Raw genomic sequence first — 15,862 nt, forward strand, 5'->3', positions numbered from 1 at the left:
GATACAATTTCTTCTTAGGCAATGTCCCAACCAGTTTCTCTTCCTCTTCCTAATAAAATCTAAAAGTGTTCTTTTTCTCACCCACCATTTCTAACACTCTCTCATTCGTGTTTCGCTCGACCCAACTAATTCTTTTCATTCTTCTCCACACCCGCATTTCGAAGTCTTCCAGTCGATTTTCGTCACTTTTACGTAATGTCCACGTTTCCGCCCCATACAGTACAAAACTTCACACGAAGCATTTTATGAGTCTTTTTCTCAACTATTTATTCGTCCCACAACACAGACTTTTCTTCCTCCTAAAGGCTTCTTTCGCCATTCCTATCCTTGCTTTTATTTCACGTTCGCATTTCATGTTATTACTAAGAATACTACCCAGGTATCGAAAACTATTCACTTGTTCTATTTTCTCCCCTCCTATTTTTATATTTGACCCAGACCCCTTCGTTCCAATCACCATGGCTTTTGTCTTCCCAACATTTATTTTCATCCCATATTCTTCAAAGCCTTTCTCATTTTTTCTAACATTTTATTGATTTTGTTTTCAGATTCTGCAACAAGAGCCATATCGTCTGCAAATCTTATGCATCTAATCATTCTAGCTCTTATCGCAATGCCATCATCATTATGTAGGCTATTTTTCACTATCTCTTCTAGATAGACATTAAATAGTGTTGGCGAGAGGCAGCATCCTTGTCAAACTCCCCTTCCAATTGCACTCTTTTCCGTCAGTTCTTCCCCTATCCTAACTCATACTTGTTGGTTCATCTATAAGTTTCTTATGAGTCTTCTATCTTTCCATTCCAATCCTATCTTCGTTAGAACTCCCAACAACAATACCCAATTCACGAAGTCAAAAGCCTTTTCCAAATCAATAAATACAACATACACCTCTTTCCCTTTTCCTATAAATCTTTCACCGATCGCCAGTAATAATCCAATTGCATCTCTTGTGCCCTTGCCTCTTCTGAACCCGAACTGCTCCTCCTCAACATCTTTATTTGTTCGTTCATATAACCTTCTGTTCAGTATTCGGAGCAGAATTTTAGCTGCATGAGAGATGAGACTAATAGTTCTATAATCCTCACACCTCTTTGGGTTCGATTTCTTAGCCATCAGTATCATGATCGTTTTGAGAAAGTCTTTTGGCCATTCTCCTGTTTCATATATTTCATTGCATAGTCGCAAAAATCTTTCTTTGCCTTGTCTCCTATATTTTTAATGAATTCAATTGGTATGTTGTGTTTTCTGGTTGCCTTTTTCATTCCTAATCTCGGATATAGCCTTTTCAAACTCATCCCGAAGAATACTAAATCCTTTATCATCCTCGCCTACTTCATTTTCTACTTCAACATTTAGGCTACACGGTCTATCCCTACTCTCATATAAGTCTTCAATGTATTCTTTCCACCTTCCTATGACCTCATTTCTCTCGCAGACTACCTTTCCATTCTTATTTTCTACTGCCATCATAATACCCTCTTGTTTCCTCCGAAATTCCATAGATTTCACCTCCTTGTACATTTCCTCATATTTCCCAACTCTTTCTAATTCTTCTATGTCCTCGCATTTTCTTATGTAAAACTCTTCCCTCACTCTGTCTGTTTCCCTTCGTAATTCATTATTTATCTTTTTGTACATCTTTCTGCCCTCTTCTGTATCAATGTGTTTGCACATCTTCCTCTCCCTCATTTTCTGCAACATCTGCTCTGTAACCCATGGTTTCTTAGCAGTTTTGTGTTCGCGGTAACCTACTGCTTCTTCTTCAGCCTTCTTTAATCAACGTTTAATATGTTCCCACCGTGCGTTACTACCTGCCCGTATCCTTTCCTCGTTTGAACATTTTTCTTCGAATTTTTCAACGAAAAGATTTCTTATTTCCTCTTTTTCAACTTTTCAGTATTCAACACTTTGTTACCTACTTTTCTTCTGCCTACATTTTCAGTTGAATATCTGCTTCGGCCAACACAAGATTATGATCAGAGAAAATATCAGCTCCGGGAAGCGTCTTCGCGTTCTTTAAGCTATTCCGATACCAGTCCTGAATCACAACACAGTCTATTTGATATCTTCTTCTCTTGTGCTAATTGAACCAAGTGTTCGCACTTACTAGTTTATTCTGTCTACTGAAATTCACCAGTCCCTCTCCCCTTTCATCTCTTTCGCCTAAGCCATATTTGCCTACGATGCTACCTTCCTGTTTTTCTCCTACAACTGCATTGAAATCTCCCATTAGAATTATGCATCACCCTTCTTCCCCTATCTATAATTTCTTCTATTTTCTCTTAATTGTGAAAGGAGACATATTTATATAAGATTTGTATTTAATTTATAAAATTAATTAACCACTAGTAAAATAAAATTTTCAGATTACCTCAAGGATTCCCCGTCCTACCAACGTTACATTGTAACGGTAAGGTAGATCTGGTCCTTCATACAGTACTGCTGGTTCTACTCTATAATCACTAAAATTAAACTCCGGATCAACCTAAAAGAATATACGGTTATTAAATCCAATATGATATTTAGAGTTGACCAACAAAGAACTTCTAATTTTAACTAGAATATTTCATATTGTTATAAAATATATTATTTGTGGATAAAGAAAGTTATATTAGATCTATTCTTTATTAGCTTGTTACTTTTTATTCATTATCTTTTTTTGTAATTGTGAATCTAGCTGTATAAACTTTAGAGTAAAGGTTTTGTGAAGAGACTGCTTTTTCGTGTAATTTATATTACGTATATTACATTAATAGTTGTAAGTACTGTTTCATAGTAAATACTAAAGTAGAGATAGTATAGGCTTGAATCTTAATATAGAAAACAAAATTAAACCATCAGAATTAAGGGTATTGACAATAACAAAGGTGTATAACAAAGATATTGTCAATTAGAATTCTTTCCAATGTTTCCTTAATTGTATGCTGCGCATAAACTTCCTTAGAAAGATACAATAGGTATACACTCACTGTGAAGAACAAGGAACTAAATGCGAATGTTGTCTATTATTCATATGTTTGTATTATCATCCGGTTTACAAAGTTTACCCAGCTAGAATTTAAACATGAGTCACGTTTTATACAGACAGTACTCTACCATGTGGTGCACTTTCTAGACAGATATCATGTACGTATACTTACACGTAAACGTGCTCATCAATCAATCACAGATCTAGATATAACATAAATATTCGTAATACACTAACCAAGATTAATAAAAATACGAAATCTGAGCTGCATAATAAAATGACATAGGAATTAAAATGGTTTAAAGGTGTCGTTGTATTTTATGAAATATATTTTCTCGCTAGTTTTGAAGTTCTACAATCAAAAATGTTTACACTTAGACTTATACATGGCAATGAGACAGGAATAAAACAGCTAGAGTGTGTTTAGTATAACTGAGCTTTATTTAAAGAAATTCATACCACAAACAATGACTTGTAATCCCCATTGTGAGTAATAAATAACAAGTCAGATAAGAAAGCATGTGCTATGTCAACACTCTTCTCATAGTAGGCAGACTTTATAAAATCAGTTGTGCCACATTCATTAAACTTTTGCTTCCCATGCAAATAAGTAAAATAAGCAAAATAAGTAAAATAATAAAATAAGTAATAAGATACAAGGTCCAACTTTTTGTGAAAGTATTCTATGTTGTAGAAAACGAAACAAATTAGGCGCGGTGCAGAAAGTTGATAGAAAGAAAATTACTGAAACTTTAGAAACTTGTCGGCGTAGCAGATGTTTTCGTCCGACTGTAAAATCATTATATCAGTATGTATATGATAAATGATTTGTACGGTGAGATGAATGAACATCCTGATGCTGGATTTACATACTATATCGAACTAGAATGACATTTGATAGCACATACGTGTGGGCAATGGGAATTTCTTTTATTGTAAGAAATCTCGAACAAATGCAACAAAACAGTCACCAACATGGAGGATGGGTGCAGTGTACAACAAACTGATTAAATGTAAAAAAAGTTCTGGATATATACAGTATGAGTCAGAATAGATTTCGCAAATATATTATAGATATTCTATGTAACTATGATATGAACACTGTAATTGGGTAGAATAACCTGTTGTGTTCTTCTTCTTAAATAAATAAATAAATAAATAAATCTATAGCAGTATGATGTATCAGTTCCTATCTTTATTCACAGAACAAAATCAAGACAAAAAGTGAAATGATCTACAGAAAGACCGCAAGTAGTTGAATGAATTTATCAAGTCTCCCGTTTTTCATATTTGCCGAGTTCATTCCGAACGATTTCATGTTGAAGGATCGTTAGGTCTCGGTACTGAGAATTAAATGTTAAAACGCATGGGAGTGTTGAGAGCGCATGAAAGTGTCCTCAATAAATGCGTATTGTTTCACGAACTGTTTCACTTTCCTATCTGTCCATAAATGTAATAATTAAATTAATATTGAATATTCATGCATATTACCCAATCTGTATACACTATATAATCGGTTACACTTTTGTAAAAAAAAAAAAAAAAAAGAAAAAGAAAAAGAAAGAAAAAGAAAAAAGAAGAAGAAGAAGAAAAAGACCCCTTCAATGCCCATTATATTTTTACACAATTTTCTCTGTTGATGTCTTACCATTTCAACGATCTCGTAGTAAAACACTTCTGTGTTCTTTGTACAGAGTGTCGAGGTTGTAGGAGAGCATTCAGCATAAAGCAAACAAATTTACTTTCAAAATCATATAACCCATGGCCATCCAGTTTTTAGTAAATTTTCTTCCTTACGATGTTGTCTGTAATTATAAGATCTCTAGTTTCGTAGAAAGTTTCAAATGCCCATTTTAGAAAGTAAAAATAACTAATATTTTCTTTAATGTTCTCGAGGTTGTCCAAAACATTTATCTACAGTACTATGATTTTAAGCTGACTTTTATATAGATACATTCCAAGTGATATGAGCGCATGGGTGTAGTTGCACCGTCCTCGATTTTGCTCGTATTTTGGTATGTTGCGAGGTAAACTCACATTCAACAAACTATAACTACAAATATTTTAATATACGCATGTTTAGAGCATTTTTCATTTGCCCAATGCCCACAATCTTGGAAACCGTGAACCATCAGTATCTGCCACTTTTCATTTCAACACCTCTCTGGATACCTCATAACATAACAAAACTCGAGCATAATCAAAGACGATGCAACTACAACATTTTTCAAAATTGACAGATTTCGGTTGGAATGAATATATAATAATAATAATAATAATAATAATAATAATAATAATAATAATAATAATAATAATAATAATAATAATAATAATAATAATAATAATAATAATAATGAATAGCTGGGAATGGTAGAAAACCCAGTAATGTTAACAAAATTCAAACGTTTTATGTAATGTATACTAGAAGGAGGTTGCTCAAGACTATTGAAAATGTCCAGAGACGATAAAGAAACTTCAGTGAGATAAAAATGAAACAAAATAGTTTATGAGCATGCTGTACCTGACAAACTTGTGTATGTTTTATTTGATATTTAAAACCAGAGGCCTTATTTGAAACGAGTAAAATGAGTTCAAAAATATAATTAAATCGCTACAAGTCAACTGAATAATTTATAAACATGGAATAGTACTTGTATACAACTTGTAGTAATCCAAGATGTATTAATTCCCTTAGATTGTAGCAGTACAATGTCAATTTTAAGTGATTTAAATTCTCTCAATGTCCACCATTGATTACGAAGTAGTTTGCTTTAGATACTTCAAACCATGTGAAATAATGCACTGAATACTGTCAACGCAAATTATAATCAAACAGTTTTATTAAAGCGCTTAGAAACTACATCTCGAATGGGGTCACTTAGGTTCTTGAAATGATACTTTGCTTAAATTTTCGGACATGACCATAGAAGACACAACTGCGTATTGAGGGACTTGGACGAAATAATTGAATCGGTGAGTGGGTAAACAGTGCTAATCCAAAATTAGCCATTTTGAGATAACTGGATAAAGTAACACTGAAAATATAGAACTACACGTTGCAATGAATAACAGTACAATTTTCAAACCCTCGCAGGTTATAGCAGCTAGCCACAGTGCTGAATGAGAGAAAAGCAGTACTTTTCTTGCAATAGTACTGCTGTTTCTCAAACGTATAATCCGGCTTAGAAGGAAAGTACTTGATTCCATCCCAGAACTCTACCTATTTTCAGAAACGAGCATAGAACAAAACCGAAATCACACAGTTGTGCGACTTAATAGCTTTGCATGTGAGCAAACATTATATATCATTATTTCCTTGTTCGAGAACATTCCTACCTACCTTGTAATAGAGATTTTTGGAACTATCAAAAGGATTATAAGGAAACATGATTGAGAGTATCCACCTCAGGAATATGCTGACATGATCACTGCTCGTGAAAAGGCAAAAATATTAGTGAAAACAGTCTCGAATGAAGATATAGTAAACTTGAAGGATTGATGACCTACTGTTTACAAGAAAACAACTAAATCAATAAATAAGGACGATAAGGAGACATTTACTATATCCGTACATAGCATGTTTCTATATGAGTGCCATCCCAGATTATGTTCAAGCATATGGTTTTCTCGATGGATTTAACACTAGAACATCTAAGATGATCAACAACAATGCCAACCAAACTTTACCTGTAAACAAAATTAACATAGAACCTGTTGCAATAAACGACATAAACTTCAAGACAAGTCAAGTTGATGAAATATGTGCCTAACGAAGCATTACCATTCTAAAGTTCAATATATCCTTGGAAAACCACCAAGAAGGATGAAGACGTCTAATTTTGTAACATATTGTGTTTACTAAATGTTTCACATTTTTCAAGTATTTGAGTGGTCGGATATTATTTGTTTACTCAATACAGTTTCTCTTGCTTTGTTCAATATCAAGGATGTGTAATTTATTTTCATAATATATTGTTCCAATATTGTAGTTGTATTATTAACATGTCCCGCAATAATTAATATTTTATTTCAAAGTTTAGCACATGTTAAACAAACAATTAAGCAAATACGAACATTCTTATGAATAATATTGACTATGACATTTGCAAACAAAAGTTATTTTTGGAAAAAACTCAAAATCGCTTTCTGGACTAGTACTGTTTCTTCACTCACTGATTCAGATAATGTAATGGATTATTGGATCCTTTGGAAAAGATTTTACCTTAAGGAAGTACTAGAGACATCCTGAATGCTGAACAATCTAGATTAATGTATTTTACTATTTTTTCTCTAAATATTACAAACTTGTGAAATGATTTTGTTGTCATTCAAAATATTACTTTATTATAAAAACAATCACATATGACTACAAATATAATTTTTTAAACAGTTACACGCAAAACCATTTCAAAGTACCTTCTTTCTAAGGTTTTCAACAAATTCACATTATATAAAGGTTCTGACAAGTAAACCTTACGTTTGGGTGAATCGAGTTGCTGACTGAGACACATATGAGAAAGTAGTACTAAATATGGTCAGTATTTCAGTGAAGTTGTAGGTGCGAAGCTCCAGGGGTTTAGGAGATACAGCTACCAGAACATCACATGGAAGTACCGAATAGTCTTCATACAGTTGGAGGTAAAAGCTCCGTAAGACCTCTTGTAACGACAAAAGGTGAATAACAAATATATGAGTACATATTAGGACAAGGGGGAAGTCATATAGTAAGGGTATACCTGACGGCGGCCATCTTAAAATCCGCCATTTTGAATTAAGGTTAAGTTTTTAAAATAGGAATAGGGTCATGTGATACATGATTTAAGGCGCAAATTTAATCAGATGAACAATGGTGACGTTAATTTTGATTTACGCGCAATTGGTAAAAAGTTACAGGGAAATTAAATATTGTTGCAGAATATGTATTAGTCCTTTACCCCACCTTGTAAATTTTGTGTTAATGATAATAATTAAATAAAAAGCAGGTGGATAAATATTAGGTCCATGGTAAGAGTTCCCTTGATGGCGGCCATGTTCAAATCCGTCATTTTGAATCAGACAAAAGTTTTAAACAAAACGCATAACAGTGACACTTTATTAATAGCAAATTTTACCATAACTTCAACGGTATAACCATTTTTGCTTTATCATTAACCAGCACAAAATTAAATGGATCGCTCCTTACGAGTACTGCTTTGACGGAATTGTTAACGGCAAATGTGTCAAGTGTAACTCGATTGCCTTTGTCAGGTGTGCTCACTGTGAGCAGAGCATTTGTGCAACTCATGTACTCTTTTCTGAACTACATATTGATTGTACTAATTGAGGACTTTTCTGGAAGAAAGACCCAAGTTAAGTTATGACTCAATTCCACTTTGGTCATTTTTCCTTAAAGTAGCAACTTGTTTATGCGATAACAAATGATGGTTAATGATAAAGCAAAAATGGTTATACCGTTGGATTTAAGGTAAAATTTGCTATTAACAAGGTGTCAATGTTATGCGTTTTGTTTAAAACTTTTGTCTGATTCAAAATGGCGGATTTGAACATGGCAGCCATCAAGGGAACTCTTACCATGGACCTAATATTTATCCACCTGCTTTTTATTTAATTATTATCATTAACACAAAATTTACAGGGTGGGGTAAAGGACTGATACATATGCTGCAACAATATTTAATTTTCCTGTAACTTTTTACCAATTGCGCGTAAATCAAAATTAACGTCACCATTGTTCTTCTGATTAAATTTGCGCCTTAAATCATGTATCACATGACCCTATTCCTATTTTAAAAACTTAACCTTAATTCAAAATGGCGGATTTCAAGATGGCCGCCGTCAGGTATACCCTTACTATATGACTTCCCCCTAGTCCTAATATGTACCCATATATTTGTTACTCACCTTTTGTCGTTATAAGAGGTCTTACAGAGCTTTTACCTCCAACTGAATGAAGACTATTCTGTACTTCCATGTGATGTTCTGGTAGCTGTATCTCCTAAACCCCTGGAGCTTCGCACCTACAACTTCACTGAAATACTGACCACATTTAGTACTACTTTCTCATATGTGTCTCAGTCAGCAACTCGATTCACCCAAACGTAAGGTTTACTTGTGAGAATATGTTTTCTTCACCCATTGTACTCTCAATCCAATCATTCGAAAATGAACTCGACACAAGAAAATTCTTTAGTTTTTAGCCAGCCATTTTTCAGGTATTGCTAATATAGGTCGCTCTAGGGCAGCCTAACTTATTAAGAAATTCCCTTTACAAAGAATTTCTGTATAATTGTAAAGCTATTATCAAATAAATATGAAAACGTAATAATATACTAACAATGAATCTAAAAAGGTTACTACCAACTTTCTAAGAGAAACTCTACAACTTTTTTTTAAAGTGTATTTCTTGTTGTTTTGAATGAACTATTATTAAAAACAACTGCTCTGACTAAGAACTAGCTACTTCATTTCCAGAATCAAGGTATGGTAAAACAAGATAAACAATTAAAATTATGTATTTATAAACATTATTTTTGATGTATCAGAGAGGTGATATGACAGAGAATTAGTTGAACATTGAATATTAGGACACTTTACGAAATAAAAATGTTAATTTACAATGAAGTTTCGTGATATGTTATACAATTTGCCAATGACTTGTAAACCATAAATTATAACACGGTAGGTGTGATTCTGTAATAAATATTTATCGGAATTGTAAAACGTTTGATGTCTTATTTCCAATTTAAATACGTTGTTGTTATTCTTATATCCAAAATTTCATAATCTGTTTACGAAGTATTTTTTTTAATTTCATTGTTTATATTATATATTGAAAACTAGTAAAGCATAAAAATATGTTATAGAATGTACAAACATTCTACTTAAGAAAATATTTCATTATTGTTCAAAAAAGTGAAAAACATACTAGTTTTTGTCCTTTGAGTGTGATCATTCGTTCCTGATTTCTCCTAATCCAAATAACAATAACTTATGCGTTACGATGTGATAGCTGCACTCTGCAAAGACAGCTCTAGCTTGTATATGATCAATAGCTAACTATCTGTACATTGATGAATAGCACAACAGATTACATGCATACAGGTTTTCTATAATTCCGATTAGGTCTTATAAGGTTGTTTCTGAAAAGAATGTTCTTTTTCTAGTTGTATTAATTGCTATTTCCAACAATTTATGATTGATGTATACGGATACATATATTAACAAATGTGGTAAAAAAAATGAGTGTGTAGTACCTTAAGTAGAACAATGTCATGTGCAGGTACATCATCTATTTCATAATAACAAACTTCAGTAATTTCATGTTTCTGTCCTTTATTTACGGAAATGGATCCCACTTTAATTGAGTAATTATGAGGATCATCTCTGTAACAAATAAATGTACACATATCAATGTACATAAATGTACATATGGGAATCGTAAAATTCCAAAATAAATTAATAAATAAATTTGCAGCTGTAGACCACATAATTTAGAATTTATAATAATGTATGTCCAGAAAACAACGATATTTTAAATAAATTACCCATACACAAACCTTCTACAGGGTGATTCAATAAGAACGTACCAGGCCTATATCGCAGCTAATACTGCACGTGGAGCCTTCAAACAAAAAATTGCAGTACAAAATCGTATGCGTAGAATGCAATAAAAATAGTAGTGAGACCAGTGGCGCCTCGTGAATACTTCCAACGGGGGACAACTTCAAAATTTGAAATGGAAAATGTTATAACTGTTGGAATCGTTCGAAAGGACTTTAAATGTCATGCATCTTTTAGAGGACAAACTTTGTCATATCCTTTCCCATTTAGCCGCTAGAGGCGTTGTTGCAGACTTGTATCAGACTACCCGTAGCAGACCTTTACCTCTGCTAATAATGCACGTAGAGCCTTCAAGCAAAGAATAGCATTATCAAATCGTATGTGCAGAATGCAATAAAAATAATAGCGACACCAGTGGCGTATCGTGAATATCTCCAACGGGGGTCATCTGCAAAATTTGAGATGGAAACAGGGGTTGGTTGTGCCTCCCTTGAAACAAGTGCACAATAGGAGAAACGTCATGAGGAAACACGTTGTCATATTTCGTCCTCGTTGGCAGCAACACGGTGGCATTACTAGGTGAAAGTCAGATGGTGAGAGGGTGTCACAAGTCACACCAGGCGAATTCCTGAAGGGTTAGTGCAAACCATGCCCTGGCAAACAACCGCCGACCCACAATGACGTAGACGCGCGATGTATCTTGTGTGCGTACGTACAATATGAAATATCTCCTAAATCCGGTAGCATGTGTTCTGGGCTTGTTTGTCGTTGTTTCGAACAGCACACTCATTTATCGTTGCCAGTGATTTTGTGGTGGTACTCTTGTAGATCCAATAGCTAACACGTACATGACCTTGCTCAAGACATAGTCTATGCGGCTTCGGACAGGCGATTGCTGCTATGTCAGACAGAGGACAGAAGGAGCGATGCTGTAGCCAAAACAGGTAGCACAAGCGTGTAGAGTCCGAGAGTGATTAACCTCTGCAGTGAGCTAAAGTGATCCTTGTACTGCATAAGGTGTCATGCCTTGAGTTCTACGAACCCTGTGCATTACAAGCACGTGGCGGGACGAATAGCGAAACCTCTTTGATTGTGTTGATGTTTGAGTGATTGTAGTAGAAAGTGTCTGTAGTAAATAACATGCATGTGGTTACGAATTTGGAGGCATTCTAAATGCTCATGATTTTAGGGGAAAGCCGGGAAAATTATAGGGATGCACCTCGATTATACGCTGAATGCTATCCATAGCGACAAGCTATTTCCCACAATCTGCTGGGGAGATTAGCAGCACGATTGCGGCAGACAGGCAACATGCGTGGACTCTATGGTGTCCGGAGAAGAGTCGTACAAAATGAAGATGTTGCCATTGATGTATTTTCCGCTCTTGCAGTAAATCCTCATGTATCTTCGCGGCAGAACGCACGAGATCGTGGTATCAGTGAAGGTAGTATCCTGGGTATTCTGTGGAAATCACATTTTCTCCCGTACCACCTCTCTCTGCATCAATAACTAAGTAATGCGGACTGTAATTAACTGGGTGGTCAATCGCTTGAGAGAACATCCGAATTTCATTCACTTCATTTTGTGGACTGATGAAGCGTAATTCTGCAGTGATGGAAACGTGAATCTCCACAATGCACATTACTGGGCAGCGGAGAACTCTCACTGGATGAGAGAAGTCAGTCGGCAACACCGATAGTGCATTAATATGTGGGGTGGCATTGTAAGGACTCAGGTCATTGGGCCATGGTTTTTTCCTGGTCATTTAACAAGTGCAATGTTTCGTGATTTCTTGCGACACCATCTACAGCCGCTATTAGAAAACGTACCGCTCCATATACGTCAGATGCTGTGGTTGCAATTAGATGCCTGGCCAGCCTATAATGCTGCCATGTGTAGGGAAGGGCTAAATGTTCTATTTCCGCAACGCTGGATCGGAAAAGGTTCCAATCCACAGTTTACTCCGCGGTCGCCCGACCTTACCTGTATGCAATATTTTTTCTGGGGTCGAATTAAGGATCTTGTGTATATCCACCGACCAACTACAATTCGCAACATGCAAGACCGCATTACAACCGCATTCCGGACGATCAACGTGGCCGAGTTGCAAGCTGTTGCTCACAATTACGTACAGCGAATAAATCGCTGTATTGCTGCTCGGGGACATCACTTTGAACATTTTTGAAAGCCAGGGGGCGTCGATTACACTCCGCAGAAGGTAAGATGCTCCTTTAGCTCTTTACTCCTCTTTCTCCAATGGCTTGATTGCAATGCCTCAGATTTCTGTTCCCATGTTTTGTTCCATGCTTTGGTAACAGCACATTCGGTTCGTCTTTCTTCGTTGCAACCAATAGTTTCTTCTTCCGTTTTGTTATAGCATCGTAAATTGTCCCTCATCATATTTCTCCCCATCCACTGCGCTTCTGTCCCACCCATACGAAAACCACTCTCTTCAAATATTACGTATGTCATTGGTTCCCTATTTAGAGCTTCATTCAAGAGCAACAAATGTACATATGCTTATTGTTACAGTATGTACCCTCCCCCTCATGGTCTCTTAGTGACGCCATTGTTGTCGCCACTTACACGGTGTGATTTCGCGTACGTACAATTGTACGTCTCGATCGTTTCAGACCAGCATTTACTCTTCCCTTTGGTTCCGCATGCAGAAACCCTCGCATCATCTGACTTTGATCTCGTAATGCGATCGTGTTCCTGCCACAGGCGAAGAAATATGCCAACGTGTTTACTCTCGACGTTTCTCCCATTGTGTGCTTGTTTCAATGGAGGCAAAACCAACCCCTGTTTCCATCTCAAATTTTGCAGATGACCCCCGTTGGAGATATTCACGATACGCCACTGGTGTCGCTATTATTTTTATTGCATTCTGCACATACTGTTTGATGATGCAATTTTTTGTTTGAAGGCTCTACGTGCATTATTAGCTGAGATAAAGGTTGCTACGGGTAGTCAGATACACGTCTGTAACAACGCCTCTAGTGGCTAAATGGGAAAGGATAGGACAGAGTTTGTCCTCTAAAAGTTGCATGACATTTAAAGTTCTTTCGAACAATTCCAACAGTTATACCACTTTCCTTTTCAAATTTTGAAATTGCCTCCCGTTGGAAGTATTCACAAGACACAACTGGTGTCGCTTCTATTTTCATTGTATTCTACACATACGATTTTGTAATCCAAATGTTTTATTTGAAGGCCCTAAGTGCAGTATTAGCTGCGATATAGGCCTGGTACGTTCTTATTGAATCACCCTCTATATATATAACTGACAATGTGAGTATGCAGACTAAAATATTCTGAAATTTTCTAGTCCAGTACATATCTTCATAGTGCTATACACGTTGGGACATATTGTCATAATATGTAAAAGATGAGAAATAAGTGTAATATTCATATACAATATCATATTCTTACACATATAATAATTTTATTTCGTTCTATATGTATAGTTCTTGAAATTTTTAACTAAGGAAATCATTTGCATATGAGTAAGTAGTAGTGGCTCCGTTATATCTCGCCGAGTCAGCAAAAATTTTTGTGACTCACAGGTCGAAGGTCAATGTCCTTGGCCCAGGGTCAATGACCAAGGGGTACTTATGACCAACCACTCTAGATTTTGGTTGGTACCTTCGTCCACCTCTAAATTTTGGCAGGGTTACATAGGACAAGTCCCGTTAAATTTTGGAAATTTCCAAATCTAAAAAATTTATATGGTAGCCTAGGACCAGATATGTACTTCTATCAGTATTTGGGGTCCATCTCGTTCCATTTCATGAGTAAACAATTGCCAAGAAGTCAAATTTCGGAGGTTTTTGACCTAATTTAACCCCTTTGATGAGCTCTTATTATCTTATATGGTTATATGGGCGTATACAGGGGTCCATTAACGTTTATAAAACATGGGTAAATTGGTGCACCCCTTAAAAATTGGGGGTACATTTGGCCACCCATTAAATTTTGGAAATTGACAAATATAAACATTTGGTATAATAGTACAAGACCCTAATATATACAACTATAAATTTCAGATTCGTCCCCAATAAATACAAGATTCGTTCCCTTTCGTAGGTAAAAAATTGCCACAATATAAACATAAGCAATATTGTGTTAAGTTTTCGGCTCACTTTATTCCCTTTGATGAGGTCCTATTACATTATATGGTTATATGAGCATGTATAAGGGTAAAAACTCTTACATAAGAGATAGGTGTGTTGCTGAACTCTTCTTAAAATTTGGGGAGGGGTAACTAGGCCAAAAAGTTCGGAAATTGCCAAATTTAAAAACGCAAGTTAATAGTACACGTCCCTAATAAATACCAGTATAAATTTGGGTGGTTCATCTCGTTATTTTTCATGGGTTAAAAATTGCCAAAGATTCAAATTTCGGAGGTTATTGACTCATTTTATTCCATTTGATGAGGTCTTGTTAGCTTATATAATTATATGGGCATGTAGAAGGGTCTATTCTTTTTCTTAAGAGATAGGTACACTGGTGCATCCCTTTCAAAACTTCGGAGCAGTACAATAGGTCCTCTTAAATTTTGGAAATTGCCAAATTTAAAAATGTGGTTTAATAGTACACGTCCCTAATAGAAACCAGTATAAATTTGGGTGGCTCATTTTCTTCCCTTTCATGGGTACAAAATTGCCAAAAATTCAAATTGCCAAAAAAATAAATTTCAGAGGTTATTGACCCAATTTATTATCTTTAAATGAGATCTTCATTATTTTATATGAACAAATGAATGAGTTAGGGGTCCTTTATTATTTCATAAAATATAGGTACATGAAAAATTTGCCAGTGGTACATTGACCCACCCCTTAAAGTATAGAAATTGCCAAATTTAAGAATTTGGTATAATAGTATATGTTATACCACCATAAATTTGAGTGGTTCCTATCGTTCCCTTTTACTTTTAAAAAATGACCAGAAATTAGTATAACCATGTGTTTGATTCTTGACTTAATTTACCTCCTTTGATAAAGATTTAGGACGTTATATGGCTATGTGCAAGGCTTTTATAGAACATGCATATTTTGATGTCCCCTTTTCAAATTTTTTGGGGTTACATAGGACCATTCCTGAAATTTGGGAATTATGAAATAACAAAATTCGGTAAACGTTTTTAGGACCTATTGTAAATGTTGGTGTCTGTTTTGTTCCCTTTTGTGGGTATAAAAATGTCCAAAATTCAAATTTCGAAGGTTATTGACCTATTTTATCTTCTTTAATACGGCTTTATTATTGAATGAGTGTAAGGTTCATTCCTTTTCGTAAGACACAAGTATATTTGTACACCAATCTTAAATTTTG

General features: G+C 35.1%; 1 protein-coding gene across 1 annotated transcript in view; it reads right to left on the reverse strand.

The window, feature by feature from the left end:
• Positions 1–15,862, reverse strand: part of LOC145683520 (trypsin-1-like) — an 84,778-nt gene that overhangs the window by 32,888 nt on the left and 36,028 nt on the right. The window contains exons 4-5 of the mRNA XM_081754861.1: positions 10,225–10,354; positions 2,375–2,488 (exon numbers count right to left, since the gene is read on the reverse strand). Coding sequence (XP_081610987.1) covers positions 2,375–2,488; positions 10,225–10,354 — 244 coding nt within the window. The remainder of the gene's footprint in view (positions 1–2,374; positions 2,489–10,224; positions 10,355–15,862) is intronic.

Source organism: Thermobia domestica, chromosome 4, assembly GCF_964235325.1.
Source record: "Thermobia domestica chromosome 4, izTheDome1.hap1.1, whole genome shotgun sequence".
NCBI classification, from domain to species: Eukaryota; Metazoa; Arthropoda; class Insecta; order Zygentoma; family Lepismatidae; genus Thermobia; species Thermobia domestica.